The sequence below is a fragment of the Oncorhynchus masou genome, chromosome 25, assembly GCF_036934945.1.
Source record: "Oncorhynchus masou masou isolate Uvic2021 chromosome 25, UVic_Omas_1.1, whole genome shotgun sequence".
NCBI lineage: Eukaryota > Metazoa > Chordata > Actinopteri > Salmoniformes > Salmonidae > Oncorhynchus > Oncorhynchus masou.
Window position 1 is genome coordinate 44728249 of NC_088236.1, and position 12432 is coordinate 44740680.

Sequence of the window (12432 nt, forward strand, 5' to 3'; positions counted from 1 at the left end):
TATTATAGCTAAAATTATGATTGGTGTAAGCTTTGGAAAAAACCTGATGAGAGATGTTCCATAAAGGTACTGAAATGAACGACAACCAAACCAGATGCTGATGTAGCAATGCCTCTATGCGTATGTCTGTGTGTGTGAGAGAGAAAGAGAGAGCAGCACATGCATTCTCCTTGGCTGAGAGTCAAAACCCCCACTTCAGGACCCTGGACAGCACATGGTTTTACTGTATCTGCCAAAAAACCCTCTACTGTACATTCATGTGCATTGGCGGAGAGCTGCAGCACAGTATGCTATAAGTGTTAACACATGCCTATGTTACAGACAACCACTCTCTGTCACATAGGGCATAGGCCAAAACATAAAGAGCTGTTCTCCACAGTAAAACCAAAACATGTACTGTGCTTATGTTTTCAATAAGCTTTTTGGCAAGTCAACAGTTTGAAAGTGATCAAGTTGAAGTCACACCCCAATAACAGTAACATCTGACCTCCTACCAGAGCAGACATAAAGGATCCCAGGCAGGGGCTGATCTGAAGAACGAGTCCTTATGCACCACATTACTATGTAATAGGCCTAATCCTAATACAGAAAGTACTGGTCCTTCCAAGTGACATACAGCAAACTTTATCTACCGCAATTAACTCATGCAGACAAGATTACTGTCAGGAAAAGAGACGATCTGGAGAGATACTTGGAGTTTGACCTTTATATAACAAACTTTATATAGGTCACTGAACTCTGAATTGTTACAGAGCAACGTTTACCTAAAATGTCTAGCCTATATCATATAATATAGTGAACAAGAGGTATTCTTCTTACCTGACTCGTTTTGCTTCTGCTCGTCGGCATTGATGTTGATAACTTGGATGGGGAGTCCATCTGGGCCCACAGTGGCTGGAGCGCTGGTGGAGGTCAAGGGAGCAAATGAGAAGTACTCTGTATCGATGTCTGTGGTGGTGTCCTGGACTTCAATCAAGGTTTCACTGAGGGACTCAGGAAAGTGAGTGTTGGACTCTTCAATGACCTGATCACCTGAGCTCACATCCTCAGCTGACGTCTCACTGTCGATGAGAATGGCGGCTGCTGTTGGGTTCACTGAGGAAGGTTGCTCAGAGGTCACGGTTGCATGTGAAGTGGTGTTAGTGGGATCACTTGGTGGGTCCTGTGTTTGACTCGCATCCTCCTTGTACAGAATGGCTGGTGTCTCTACATCATGAGGAAGAGGTTTCTGTGTGGGCTCAGCTTTAGAAGCGCCTTCTGTCTCAGCCGGGTGAGTGACAACTTGTATGATTGAGTATTGGGATGAGGGTGTGGTCGGGGCATCAGTTGCTGAGCCATCTAAAGGCTTTGATGATGACTTTGTTCGTATTGCTGATCTTGTACCTCCTGATTGTGTTGGGGTGGTGGTCTCCATGCCGGTGTTGGGCTCTGTATCACACACGATGGTGGTAATCATGGTTGTTTCATCCATGACAGTGGTGGAAGAGGTGCTTGTTGAGGGATCGTCATGCACCGCTTGGGTTGGCGGAACGGGTGAGGTACCCTCTACAAATCCTGCAGTTCCAACATAGTCTGGGGAGGGGGTCGATGAATGAAGGCCATCAGAGTATGGCTCTCTTTCTGGGTACACCGTCGTGCCAGCGGGACTTGATGAATCAGTGTGAGGGCTAAGTGTGCTTCTGTCCTCAGTGTTTACTGCCACTGTAGATAATGACCTTGGTGTAGGTGACAAGGTGACCGCAGCAGTGAAGCTCAGGTCAACGATGGTTTCGGGACCCATTCCACTGCCCTCCACATCTTCAGTGAATAAGGTCACAACCATACTGGGAGTGACAGTGGATATTGTGGGTGGGGTAGTTTCAGTGATGACTGCATTAGAGGATCCCTCAAGGACCTCTGCTGTTGTGGGTGGGGCCGTGGCCTCGACTTCCCTGTGATCAAAGGGTTGAGAAGTAGTTCCACTTACAGACGCATCTGGAGTGGCGGAGGCCATCACCATTGTGGAATCGTCTGCGGTTTCAAGAGTGGAGGGCTGTTCAGTTACACGTAGACTGGACTCATATGTAGAGTCCTCAGTGCTAACAGGTTCATCTTTAGTTTTCTCAGTGGTGATTGGTTCAGTTGGTTCGGTTGTCAAAACTGATTGGGCGTCTATCAGGTCAGAGGAAATCTCTGCAGTGATCCCTTCCAGGGTGGTTTCCTCTGCGTTTCCGTGAGCAAACATGGGTTCTGTGCTTGGAGAGGCCTCTCGAAGAATGTCAGGCGGAACTGTGCCCACTTCTATCACATAGTAATTCTGTGGTTCTTCTGTGGGCTCAGCCAATCTCTCCCCAGACACTGTGCTCGATGGCTGGTCCACGGCGGTATCTACGGACACTTCAGGTGTGGCATCCTCTACCTGGATGACTGCAGTGGCCTGTGGGGGAGCAGCGAAGGTAGAATCACTAGGATGTGGACTTCCTGTTGTGGGTGGAGCTTGGAACGTGTCTCCACGGGGAGGGACCGACTCTACATGGCTTGGGCTTTCCTCAAAGTCATCAACATTGTAATCGGGGAAGGATGTTGTGGTGAAAATGTCACCTTCTTGCTTTGCAGCAGCAGTGGTGTGTGGCGAGGTCACCTCCTCAAGATCGCCTTCATGTGTTCCCGGGGTGGGGCGAGGCGATACCATGCTGGTTGAGAACATAGACGAAGGGGCCGCTGTTTCGGCTGATTCTGCATTCTCTGAAACAAGTTCAAAACTTGGGGTCTGAGTAGTGCTGCCTCTGTCCAGGGGAGAGAGAGCTGTGGTGGGACCAATGGCGGATGTGGCCAGCATGGGGGGGGATGTAGTAGCACCCTCCACAGACACTTCCACCCACGTCATCTGATTTATCCCCTTCTTCCTAGCTGAGGATAGAGAAAGATAAATAAAGTGTATTACTGTCAAATAAATCCCCAGACCAAAAAAAACAGCAGACCAAAATAAGCAATGACCAGCATAGGAAAATTTGGCCAGGCCCAAAAATGCTTTAAGATCAGAGTGATTAATAGACGGTAAATTAATATCCCAGCGTTTTATTTTTGGACCACATAACTATTTAATCTGGGATCTTTCATTCTATTTTCAAACTATCCAGTTCCTGTCTGAGGCTCCTTGGCTGGCACCAGAATGGCACGTTTGTCTTGGCTATACCTTGCCAACTCACTCAGTCCACCAGGTTTCACACAGCACTACCCACTCACAATGCAACACACACACTGGTATATGGCACAACGCCAGTATAGACTTCAGTATGAACCTTAGAGTGAGAAGTAGTCTTTAGAAATAACACGACACTTAGAGAGACATCATTGCCTTGTGGGACTTACTCACAAAGCTTTGACAGCTACTGTTTCTACCCCTGGTCCAACCATAAATTCACCCTCACTTTCTAAGAAATAATTATATAATTCTGAAATGGTGTGGAGGGGACTCTCTGGAGCATCGATTTTGGAAGGAGTTTCACAGTCTCCACCCCCAGAGGCTTGTGACCATAACAAGGGTGGACATTACCAAGCAATGGTCGTAAACTGTGTCTTGAAGTCCAATATTATCATGTTGATCCACTCTGAACGTTCTTTTTCCCCCATTCCCACCACTAACACGGGCTAATTTACATCGCTAAAGCAGATAATGTCGGTGAGGTCATTTTCAAAGCTTTCTAATTCGGTGCACACGTTGAACATTCATTTTACATGTCCTACTGTGTCTACGGGCATTCACGGGGCCATTTAAGAGTTAATTAAACAGCATATAAACTTTTCGGCATCTTCTGGTGGGGTTTTGTGGAGTGGCCCTGAGTCTTGTCTTCTGGTCTCTTCCATGACTGTGTTCCCACAGACTCTGTGTTTACTAGTGTTTCCCTCCCTGTGGTCCTGCTCCTGACTTTTATATTTATTTTGTATTCGTGGTCACTTGGGCTGCTACTCCAGTATTCATATTAAATAGACTAATCATAATTATGATCCCTCCCTATAAGTTACAGCACTGTATGAATAACAGAGGTTAAGCTGCTAAGAGACCAAGACTGAATTCCTCCCAGACTGCTCTGTGACTGGATCAAAGCTTGATTGTTCAGAAGGCACATCCTTGCTTGTTCTCACCCTGTCCCAATGTCTGACCCCCTCGCACTCTCCACTCGCACTCTCTCTCGCCCTCTCCCTCTCTCTCTCCCTCTCTCATATACCGTAGAGACACAGGCACAGACAGTGTGACAGTTTCAGTATCCTCTCCTCGGTGGCGCGACACAGACTGCGTAAAGCAGAGAGCAACTGTTCAGCACTACATACTTACCCTCCTTCTCCACGCGGCTTTCTCTAATGTAAGGTTTGAGATACTTTTTTCACTAACAGAATAAATAGACCCTGGTCTATAAGAAAGCAGAGGGAGTGCATTATCTCACGGATGTTTGTGTGCGGTCACTTTTACTGGGGCCTTTGTTTTCTCCAGTCCAGGGACCAATTATCCCTCCATTTTCCTCCTCTGCCACTCTTTCATCTAACTGACTAATGTTTATACAACATCTTCTTTGGTGTTTTTGTGTTCCTGCAAGGGGAAATTGTGAAGAATTCCAACCAATGGAAAAGGGGTTACTTGAAAAGCACTTAGGTGAGAACAAAACCAAAAAAAGCACAGAGAGCGCTAAAATGGAATAGACAAAGCGGGAGGTCAGGGTGCCCTGTTTGTGTGACCTCCTAACCCTGTGGGGACTTATCACACGGAGAGCTAGCGTCTCTCAGGGAGACCCAATAGCCTGGTAGGGGGCAGCTTATCTTGCTGACCCTCTTTTAAAAAGATGGAAAGGCCAGGTCAGAGGTCACCGAGGCTGACTGGCTTTAGAAGTCCGGCCAGTAGCTTCGTCCATTAACCTAACGTCTGCTCCGATAACTACCAAGTGAGAGCGATGGAAAAGGGGAGACTCTGACAGCCGAAAGAATCTGAAAGAGGAGGAAGAGAGAGATAGGCTGACAGGTGCTGTATCTGCACTTTTAGTCACACGGATATAGTCATGTTTAGGTGCAGTTTATCGATCTTCAATCAGATAAGCACAGTGCCTTCAGAAAGTAATCATACCCCTTGATTTATTTTACATTGTTTGGGGGGAGGGGGTCAGCTTTAATGGATTGTGTCTTCTATCAATGTAATTGTCTGCATAATTTCTAATCCCCTATACATATGTTTTATATTAGTAAATTATTATTTCCATCTTTATTATTTTCCCCCTTAACCTACCACTCCTCCCCTAATTGGAGTAAACTAATTAAATATATTTTCCTTCTTTATTTTGTTGTGTGACACCCTGAAGAAAGCCTGTATCTTTGTAGTGACTGAGTTTATTTATACATTATCCAAAGTGTCATAAATAACGTCATCATGCTCAAAGGGTTATAGACATTATATTGCAAGAAGGCTGTTTTGTAGATATTTCATTATTTGTGTCAGAGAGGTTGCTGCAAATATGAGTATTGGGGAGGGGTGCAGGAGCTACACCTTTAGAGGGTAACATCACAATTACTCACAGCGCTGGCCTTGAGCAAAAAATACTAGACTCTATGAATAGTGTGCTCTTAGAGTGCTCTTTCAAATCCAAAATGTATCATTTGCTCATAGACGAGAATATAACAGTAAAATGCCTATGTATGTTTACCTTTGAAGCAGTATGCTCCCAGCTGGGTGATGGGTTCTGGGAAGCCAGTCTGGTTCCTGTAGCGATACATGGTCCTGACGCCCAGCAGACCGCCGCCGCACTGCATTCTGGGTACCGCGACGGGGTGGCGAGCGCTGCCGTCGGCCAGCCAGCCGTAGTCACACCTGTCCAGACCCTGTCTCCAGGCGGAGTGGAGCTGACCCGGCGACGCCAGGACGGCGTTCCTGTTCTCACACTCCTCCTTTGCCTCCTCAAACGTCATCTTATGGGTCACAGGCGCGTAGTACACCTCACCTGAGACAAATAGGGGTTTCATGTAAAAGGCGACTGTCTAGTGACTGAGCATCAGGAGGTTTTCTTGCAAATTCTATGTTTGCCATGACTGATCTAGTGTGCTGAAATACTGAACTGTAACTGCTTGCACTAACAATAGTGTTATCACTAAGTTATACCTACATTTGAGTTCAGTCCTCACTATTATAAGAATGTGGATTTACCTTTTCATAAACTTCTATGTGACAGTGCTTCAATATATTCAGTCGATATGGATATGGGGGGGATTACTTTTACTTCACTTTTACCATGGTAGCAGTTGCATAGAGACCCATAATTACAACCTAGTGTCAATGCTGTGGAGGGCTCTGGGCCCAAACGTTCTCATTTGGGACTACAGTGCAGCATTCATTCCATTACCCTGAGGTGGGCTAGCAATGCTGACTATGTGTTTGCACTCACAAAGACAGTCTGTCTATCATGCCATTAGGTCCCCCACCGTGGGTGTGGCAGTCCATAGTTAATGTGGTCAAATTAATCTTTCAAAATGTAGGTTTCCCACTAAATGAAGATGACAACACTTATTGGCTGTGTGTTTAACTTGGACAACATAATCAAACACATCAGAACAGACACCGTACACGAGCAACTACATCTGCTCCTCAGCTGCCCCCCCCCGTCACACTGCATATAGATCAATACCACTAATACACCAGCGTTACACATGCCAATGATATTATCGTACTCCTCGCTGACAGATCCAATGATCCAGAATGATATCCCCTTAGCCATATGACCCTCAACCTGATGTGGTGCGGGATATATGTGGGCCAAATGTTGAGTAGCCTAAATATCTTTAATCTCACGCCTGCACTCTTAGAAAACAAGGGTTCCAGAAGGGTTTTTCAGCTGTCCCCATAGGAGAACCCTTTTTGGTTCAAGGTAGAACCCTTTTCTAAAGAGGGTTTTACCTGGAACCAAAAGGGTTCTTCTACCAAGGTTTCTCCTATCGAGACCTACTGAGAAACCTTTTCGGTTTTAGAAAGCGCTTTTCTTTCTAAAAGTGTGCCTTCAGTATAGCGGCCTGAGGAGTGATGTTAGAGCTTATAAACGAGCAACGGGGCACGCTGCAACTGAGGTTCAATTTGTCATCAGGCTCAGCATGGAGGATACACAAAGAGAGGATGAAGTGCATTGGCAGCTCTGAAGCTTTTCCTTTATGGTGCCAGCAGCATTTAAAGCTCCCATTATCACACAGTTTCTGGTGTCTTTTTTTCGAACCGTTTAGAGCCTGGTCCAATGTTGAGCGACTGACAGCTTGACTCTGTAGATCACTGTGATTGTCAGGGGAAAAAAATGTTTGGCACTTTTCACTCTTTTACATAGAGTTACTGTTCCTTTCACTCATTTCCATTTACATACCCCAAAATATGTTATAAACAGTCAACAAAACAAGAAGTAGCCCAGTAAATATTTGGAGAGGAAATGCCACACCAGGTGAATTTACTTGCTTACATTAAAATACCAGACAAAGACCTAAATTGCACATTGTCACCTCTTTCCATCTCCAGGTGTATAGAAACTCACTTCTCCCCTAACTAGCATCAGTGTACAGTGCACCTGTGCGTGGTTCCATTGGATGTGCTGATCTTGCATAGGTTTTCATTGTATGTATCACTAAGCCACTATGTCCCACATTTTGTTCTCTTACCATTCAGCTTGTCCACATAACAGTACACATCATAGGTCTCTGTGGCCTTCCGGGGTCCATATGTCCTCACCCCAGGCTTCCCCTGCAGGTTTCCATAGCAGCCAGGTCTCGGTCTAGTGATTGGGTATCTAAACATGCAAAGAAAAGACAAGATAATGTAATTGATCTGCAACCGGAAATGTCATTGTGTCAGTCAACCTCACACCATAAAATGATGACAAAGACAAAAGGGACTGCGAACTGTCACTGGCTTGAACAATCTCAGTATATGTGCAGTTCACATTCAGGCCAATGACAACTATGGCAGAGTGGGTAAACCCAACAGTTTTATACTTTAGGCCCTGTAAAAAACAGTTACCAGTAGCCTGGGAGCCAGTCCTTTTCTGATTAAACCAAAGATGTCTACTTTGTCTTCGACACAAATGGACTAGTATATATAATTGATGGTCATCTTCTTTTTTTTAGGGGGCATAGATCAGCTTAGTAGTGCAGATATATTGTAGATTCCATCAATTTAATTGTCTATATCATTTCCAATTCCGAGCATGAAAAAATATTTATATACATATCTTTTTTTTAAAATATATTTTCCTCTCTTATTTTCCCCTAACCCTACCACCCCTCTGATCATTTGGGTAAACGAATGTACAACAACACTTAAGCTTCTACTTCCAGCTTAAACATACTATATACATTTATGGACACAATGTATTTTTAAAACGTTGTCCTTTGTTTGTTTTAATCCCATCCTTCGGCTACCATCAACCCCTCCCATATATCTCTGAAGACCGTCCAGTTGTATTTCTATTTTGCCTTATATTTTTAACCGTGCTGTTTATCAAAAATTCTGAACCTATATACATTTTACAGATACAGTATATTTTTTATAAGTAATCTTCTTGTTTTTTTTATCCCACCCTTCCACTCCACAACCCCTCCCATCTATCTCGTAAAACACCATCCATTTTTGATTTGTATTTGACATGTATTTTTCAGCTGTGATGTTTCACAAAAGTTCCGAGCCTTTCTATTCTCATAGTTTCTCCGTATTGTAAATTAAAGATAAACATATTTGCTAAAAGATTTGTTATATTATTGATCGATTGACTATGACTTTTCAAATCACCCAGAAATGTTACCTGCAGAGTTATCTCCAGGTAAATGTTGCACTTCTTCAAACATTCCTGGACCTGCGACCAAAAACAAGCTACATATGGACAGTACCAAATCAAAATGATCTAATAATTTGGTCTCTTCACAGCAATTCTGCCAAGCTTGGATGGTTGTATCCCCCATATATATATATATATAACATTATATTGGTTCCAAGAATTTAGCATCATAATTTAAATTGAAAAATTATACGTTTTGAACCATGTGGCATGGAATCGCTACATTGAAAATCTCTTCGCAACTATTTTGCAATATCTATGGCACAGCTGTCAATTTTTTGGTCCTTAAATAAAACTGGTATACTTTTTTATTTATCGCAATTTTCTTTCACTAATTTTGGTCTTTAATGCAGGGCCAAAAGTTAAGTTCCTTACTTTTTCCCCGTTCTACTTGCCTCTTCTATTTTTGCAGTAATACTGCAATTAGTTGGATGTAAATTTGAGTAGAGCAGACATTTCCATATATTTTTGCTAGCTGCATGTGTGACATTACTCCACCGGTCCTATTTATGATATAATTGAATGTTTCTTTGTCAATTAGTATATTTGAGCTTAACCACAATATTTGTTCTCTATTTTCTGGTGGATTAAACTGAAATCGCAACCAACTTTCTATTTCTTGTTTTAGAAATAGCGATATTTTGGAGATTATTTATTTTCTTTTTTACCTCACTGACATATCTGCGATCCAACCTGCATCGCAGTGGTCAAAGCCGTCCTCATACGCTGACTTCAGCTGGTTAGGCGTGGCAATGGAGGCTCCTATTGTTTGGCAGGCCTGGACAGCACTCTCATAGTTCATGGTGTACCTGCTGGTGCTTGCCCGGTAGTGAAACACAACACCTGGGAATAAACACATACATACATGAAGACAAATTAGGTCCTGTGTAAAAAAAACAAGTAAAAAAGTACAACTGAATCAGGGGTTATGTCTTCAAGCCTTGGTCACGTTGGCAGTTTGAAGTGACTCAGATCAACATTTCTGCATATCCAGTTTGAATCTGTTCTTTTTCCTGCAGTCTGAACAGACAAAAATAGGATATTTCAAGCCACATTTCAAACCACCTTCGTAGATGATTTGAAGTCAGATACAAATCTGATTCCGTCCATGGCAGGCATTGTTGTCACCTTAGCTTGCTACATAACTTCTGAGATATCAGCCTGCACTACTGCCCCCTCACTCGCCATTACTATGACACCTAGCGTAGCCATGTCAGCAAATTACTTCTCTCTGAACACACACAAATCCGATTTGGTTACTTGTAACTTGCTGATTGTATAGTCAGTATTCCCAAACGGATTTGAAAAACAAAAACAATTTGAGCATTAAGGCCTGCAGTGTGAACAATGCTAAATAGCACACGTGTGAAATAAATCAGGGTCTACATTTCTCGTGATGATACAGTATATTACAATTTAGTGGATGATTACTAGAATCCTCGGCAATGACCACAAGATAAATCTGGATGATTTAAAGACAATGCCATGGCCCTGACTTCCCATATTTGTGTAAGCTGACTGACTGACGCCTTGATTATAATTGATGCGAGTTGGGGAGATGAGCGGTTGGGTCTCTGTGAAAGCCAAAGCTATCCCATGTCAACCCATACCTGTTTTCAACATATCCCAAATTGGAGCTATGTCTCCCAGATAAAGTAACTCCCAAAATAAACATGGGGGAATAGAGGCTTATTAAGTTAAGATTTACACCACAGTTCCCTACACAGTTAAATGATAGTGCCGCGGTAATCAGCGGTAATCAGTCTGGTAATATGAGGCTACGGTGCAGATGGCAGAGCTATGGAACTGTTCTACCCAACTTGGAACATGGACTATAAACAACTGTTATGGTAACACCTTATCGATGACTGAACGTAATGTGTGTGTCTTTGCTCTGATCATGCAGTTGTCCTGATGAGTTGCCTCAACGAGCCCATCCACTAGAACACTGTTCACAATCAGAAACGGTCTTGAAGAAAACCCATACGAGATACATCTCTAGTGAGAATGTGTGCCCGTGGCACAAAATGCAGGAAACCCCTAGTGTCCAGTCAACACACGTGCTCCTTCATTTCATCTTTACTGATTGGCACACTGAGGGAAAGTGCTTTGATTTGTCACTCAAACGTATCTGCCACCGCCCGCTACATTCAAAGCTTGCCTCATTAACCTCAGAAGTGTTCATATTTCTCCAACATGAACTTACCAGGGTGTCAATGTGCCTAGAGGATTTTTGCTCCAGCATAAGGGAACGAGCAGAGAAACTGACTATACTTATAACTGTAAATGTTTTGAGCGTGGATTAAGTAAGCATCAGCAAAACCGTTAATGCCAAATATAAGCGTCATGACAACAACAATATATCCATAGCACACAAGACTGAACGAGGCATACTATTATAAGGTTAACCTTCACTCCACCTCTTATACATTTTAGAGAGGCGTAAATAACAGTGGTGAAAAAAGACAGAAAAAAAACAGATGACACCAACCGTTGACATTGAGGTTGATCGTGTCCTGCGTGTCCTCGATGCCGTACATGACCTCGCAGCGGTAGGTGCCGGCATCGCTGGCTCGGAGCTTCACCATGGTCAGAGAAGAATCCCCCACATCCTCTGGGTGGCTGGGCACCGACACACGGTTCCTGTAGGTGGAGCCTATTTTAATCTTGCCATTTTGGGCCACCAGCACTGTGGATTCCTTTTCCCCTTCAATTTTGGTCCATTTGATGCGCAGGTAGTCGGTGCTGGAGGTGGTGCCATTGGCGTTGATGGCGGGCATGGTTGTGGGTATGGTGGAGAAGTGGCACGGCAAAACTACCTTCCCCGAGAGGGAGCCACTCACGGGCCTCGCCATGGTTAATGTGTTGGAGACTGGGAAACAAAGTACAAAAAGTCTAGGTAAGGCAGTCAAAATAGATAGGATACTGAACTAGTGCATGTTTTATCACAACCAATGGAATCAGAGAATAACAATGTTAGCTGTGGGCACAGTACCAGCATGGGTGATACTGGACAACAATAAAAAACACAATATGTTGATTCAAGTTTGTCCCCTTTGACCACACTACCTACGCTTTTATTCTGTGTGTTTATGTAGTCTGTGACAAGATCTTAATAAAAAGTCAAACCTTCTATTCAAAGTTCAAATCAGTCTTTAAAGAGGTTTAATTAGTCAAGTGGGTAACACTTTACATTAAGTTTCCCCTATTATTATGTAACTACACAGTAATGACTGTAGTAACGACTATGTAATCACATAGGTGTAAGTATGTAATTACATGTAACAAGGTTGTAGTGCTATCAGTTATTACGCAATTGGAACAAGGAATGTGTAATTACACATCCACTTGCTTGTATTACCATTGAATTCACATGTAAACAAGCTCCTGAAGGGATCTATCCCCAAGCCATGAGACTGCTAAATAGCTTACAAAATGGTTTCACAGTTTGCCCCTTATATTTATTTAAATGTTTACACTGTCTCTATGCCCACTAATAGGACTCTACGCGCTCACGCACACTGACACTCCAACACACACATAACATGCACCCACATGTATACTGATTCTACACACATACCATCTTCATTAACTCTGCTGCTACCCT

General features: G+C 43.4%; 1 protein-coding gene across 1 annotated transcript in view; it reads right to left on the bottom strand.

Annotated features, from left to right (window-relative positions):
* LOC135513658 (versican core protein-like) overlaps positions 1-11680 on the bottom strand; it is a 50648-nt gene extending 38968 nt beyond the window's left edge. Inside the window, exons 1-4 of the mRNA XM_064936517.1 lie at positions 11317-11680; positions 9494-9668; positions 7654-7781; positions 5670-5963 (exon numbers count right to left, since the gene is read on the bottom strand). Coding sequence (XP_064792589.1) covers positions 5670-5963; positions 7654-7781; positions 9494-9668; positions 11317-11680 — 961 coding nt within the window. The remainder of the gene's footprint in view (positions 1-5669; positions 5964-7653; positions 7782-9493; positions 9669-11316) is intronic.
* Positions 11681-12432: the final 752 nt, after the last annotated feature.